Below are 3727 nucleotides of genomic sequence, written 5' to 3'. Positions count from 1 at the left end.
CCCCCCCGACCCCCCCCCCCCCCGCCCCCTTCCTCTGAGTTCCACCTTCTCTCAAACTCCTTCCAGGTCATATCACAATCGGATGAGCTGTCAAGACCTGGCCACTTGCAGTCGAGAGCTGGCCTCTGACAGTCTCCTTTCCTGGCCATTCCTCTTTCTGCTTATCCGTGTCCTTATTCTGGCTGAACTGAGAGCACAGCGGCAGAATTAGGGTCAGGAGGTCAATTGACCAGAGTGAGCCAGAAGGGGTGTGAGGGGAAAGTGTAGAAAGGTCAGAGGACGGTAGAAGAGGCGGAGCAGGCCTGAAGGGTGGGACAGGCTGGCAGAAGGGACTGAGGGACACACCGGCAGAAGGGACCGAGCAGGTCCCGAGTGGGCAGCTGTGGCCCGAACAACGCTGAGAACCAGGCATGGCTCCAGGGTCCGGCTGAAGTCAAGGGAAGAGAAGAGAGACTTTTCTGAAGACGGCGGCGCAGGTACAGATCTGGGGCTGGGACCCACATCTGAGGCTGCAGGCATCCTTGTACCAGAAATGGCCAACTGAGACCCGTCTCGGGGGAGTGCGTCAGGCTCGTGAGACCTCAGGGTGAGCTGCCCCCAGCCCCGGACGGACGCTGTCCCCGGATACGATGAGCAGGTGAAAGCGGGTCAGAAAAGGTGTGGCCCCCTGGCTGCCCATCTCCTGTTCTCTCAACGTCCTCTGTCAGACCCACCCTTCCCTTTCTCTTAACGCCCTTCAGCCTCTGGATCGCTGACAAGGTCATCATATTCAACTCTAGATGCTGCTCTGGGGTGTAAAGTAAGTCATACAAAGACAGACTGGCTGGTGATTTTTCTTTTTCTTTTCTTTAATTTTTTTTTTTTTTTTTTTTGAGAGAGAGAGAGAGACAGCGCAAGGAGGGGTGGGGCAGAGAGAGAGTGGGAGACACAGAATCCAAAGCAGGCTCCAGGCTCCGAGCTGTCAGCACAGAGCCCGACGCCGGGCCTGAATCCACGAACCGGGAGATCATGACCTGAGCCGAAGTGGAATGCTTAACCAACTGGGCCACTCAGGTGCCCTGTGGTTTTTCTTTTTCTATCTTTTCTCTTTTCTTTTCCTTCCTTCCTTCCTTCCTTCCTTCCTTCCTTCCTTCCTTCTTCTTTCTTTTCCTTCCTCCTCCCCCCAACCGCCCCCCTCTCTCTCACTCTTTTTCTTTCTTTTTTTTTTCTCACTCTCTTTTCCTTTCCCCTAGATTTTCTTCTCCCTCCTTCAAACTATGGGCTTGATTCAGACTAACCAAAGGTGGATAAATGCCTCAAGCTACTAGATGGGCCTGGAGGGGGTCCCCACCAAGAAGTATGTGAGGTTCAGGCTCTTTGTCCACATGAAATGCAAAGTGCTGAGGACTCAGCCAGGGTGGGAGCTGAGGGAAGGAACACAAAGCTGAGAGAGAGAAGCTGGAAAGGCCCTGGGGTGGGGAGTTCCCTGCTCTACCCAGGAGAGACAGAAAATGAGTCTGGCCAAGGGGCGCCTGGTGGCCTCAGTCAGTAGAGCTTGTGACTCTTGATCTTGGGGTTGTTAAGGTCAAACCCCACCTTGGGTGTATATTACTTAAAATTAAGGTCTTTGGTGGCATCTGAGGGGCTCAATTGATTAAGCATCCGACTCTTGATTTTGGCTCAGGTCATGATCTCACGGTTTGTGTGTTCCAGTCCCCGGGTTGGGCTCCGAGCTGGGCATGGAGCCTGCTTAAGATTCTCTCCCTCTCTCTCCCTCTACTCCTCCCCTGCTCTGGAGTGCCCTCTCTCTCTCAAATAAAGTAACATTAAATTAAATCTTGGGGGGGGAAGGAAATGAGTTGGGCAAAACGAGCATATAGGCCAACAAGGCTGAAGTGGGGCGCCTGGGTGGCTCAGTCGGTTAAGTGTCCGGCTTTCGCTTAGGTCATGATCTCGCGGATCGTGGGTTCGAGCCCCGCGTCGGGCTCTGTGCTGACTGCCAGCTCAGAGTCTGGAGCCTGTTTCAGTCTGTGTCTCCCTCTCTCTCTGACCCTCCCCTGCTCACGCTGTCTCTCTCTCTCTCCTAGAAATAAATAAAACATTTAAAAAAAAAAAAAAGGCTGAAGTGACATGACCACCCCGCCCCCGCCCCAGGCAGCTCCTTGCCCAACTCCTAGCTGTTGGGAGGCCAGCCAGTCAGAGAAGTCTTCAAGAGAAGGCTGGCTTTCAGATTTCAGTCAGGGACGTTAGAAGTTGGGAATTTTCTAGAGATTTTGTTACCGTGATCTGGGAAAACTGAAGACTGTCTGGCAGGCTCAAGGAAAGCTGGAATTGGGCTGACAGAGACTTTCGAAGCTCTCATTGGTTCTCCGCTCCGAGGACAAGTGGGAAACAGATCCTGTAACCTTCCCGCACGTACTCTGGCCACGCTGTGTGCTCAGAGGACGTGCTCCGTCAGACCCCAAGGTTACAGGCCCGCCCCGCCCGCGGCCCTGGTCCCGCTCAGGTCTCCATTTCAGGGGCATGACTGCCAAGAGCTGACGTGTAGAGGCCACAGGCAGCAGTAGCAGCCGTCACCCCCCTCTGCAGCTCAGGGCTGGGGGCACACGTCCGGCTTCTGTGCTGGGCATGGAAATCTGTCTGCATTTGCTCCTGTGGCCAAACTCCTCGGCTTGGATCTGGGCCTCTTCTCCTTCACTGGGTCCTGGAGGGACAGAGGAAGAAGGCGGGGGACCTGGCTGCAATGAAAGGGAGAGACCAGGGAGAAGCAGGAGTTTGTTTTCTTGTTCTTCTCTTCCCCCGCCCCCGCCTCCCCACGACGCCCCATCCAGCTTCCAAGGCTGGGCAGCTTCTGGCCTGGATCTTATCGGGAGAGACTCCCTGCCCTTGATCTCGAGCTCCAGATGCCACAGCACCTCGGTCTCCCTGCGTCGTAGGAGCCTAGGAGGCGAGCTGAAATAAGGAATTATTCTTCCCAGGGCTGCGTAGTGGAAAGTTCACCAAGTCTCAGGCATTTCCCCTCACCCCCAACCAAACACACACGCACACGCACACGCACACACGCAGCACGGTGTGCCCTGCAGCAGGCTCTACCGCCCTCTAGTGGCCAGAGCAGAAAGGACGCTCAAGCCTCCAGCAGGGAAAGTCGTCTGCAAGACGCCGGAGACATAAAACCCACAGCAGTTTATCAGTGAGAAAGCTCAGGCGGCCCGCAGTCACCCCGAGAGTCAGGGGCGCGGCCGGGACCAGAACCCACGTCTCCTGACTCCCACGTTCCCGGCCTCCCCCCTCTGACGCATCCCTGGGGACGACAGGTGCAGTTAGAAAAGGGTGTCCCTCCTCGCCCCCTGCAGAGCCACGCCTGCACCTCAAATCAGCTCGCAGCTTTGAAGACAGGGGTCCTTCTGAGGACCGGGCCGCCCTCTGACAGTCTTTCAGGATTGTTCTGGACCTCGCGCCCCTCCCGTCGCCACGGTGACAACACTGTCCGTTCCCGTCGCGACCCAGGTCTCCGGTCTCCACGGTAACCGGTGCTTTGCGGCCTTCGGTTTGCAGCCGGTCGCGCTGCCCGAGCGGCAGTGGTCGCGGGGCGACGGCGGTGCGCGGCAGGGACCCCGGCGCTTCCTAGGGGGGCGGGGTCATGGCGCTGGCGGGGCGCCCCGGGGGCGCAGGCTGGACCTGGGGGCTGGTGGCCCGGGACGCGCTCCTGGCGCGGGCCTTCCATTCCTGCACTGAGCTGCGGGGAGGC

At 57.4% G+C, this 3727-nt stretch overlaps 2 protein-coding genes across 2 annotated transcripts in view; one reads left to right on the top strand and one right to left on the bottom strand.

Annotated features, from left to right (window-relative positions):
* Positions 1-519, bottom strand: part of NECTIN4 (nectin cell adhesion molecule 4) — a 25893-nt gene extending 25374 nt beyond the window's left edge. Inside the window, exons 1-2 of the mRNA XM_077760019.1 lie at positions 346-519; positions 131-187 (exon numbers count right to left, since the gene is read on the bottom strand). Coding sequence (XP_077616145.1) covers positions 131-187; positions 346-519 — 231 coding nt within the window. The remainder of the gene's footprint in view (positions 1-130; positions 188-345) is intronic.
* Positions 520-3619: 3100 nt separating this feature from the next.
* The window catches only part of KLHDC9 (kelch domain containing 9), a 1097-nt gene continuing 989 nt past the window's right edge, over positions 3620-3727 (top strand). The window contains exon 1 of the mRNA XM_077760017.1: positions 3620-3688. Coding sequence (XP_077616143.1) covers positions 3620-3688 — 69 coding nt within the window. The remainder of the gene's footprint in view (positions 3689-3727) is intronic.

The sequence above is a fragment of the Crocuta crocuta genome, unplaced genomic scaffold, assembly GCF_008692635.1.
Source record: "Crocuta crocuta isolate KB4526 unplaced genomic scaffold, BGI_CrCroc_1.0 scaffold133, whole genome shotgun sequence".
NCBI lineage: Eukaryota > Metazoa > Chordata > Mammalia > Carnivora > Hyaenidae > Crocuta > Crocuta crocuta.
Note: the sequence above shows the minus strand (reverse complement) of the source record. Positions and strands in the feature narration are given on the sequence as shown.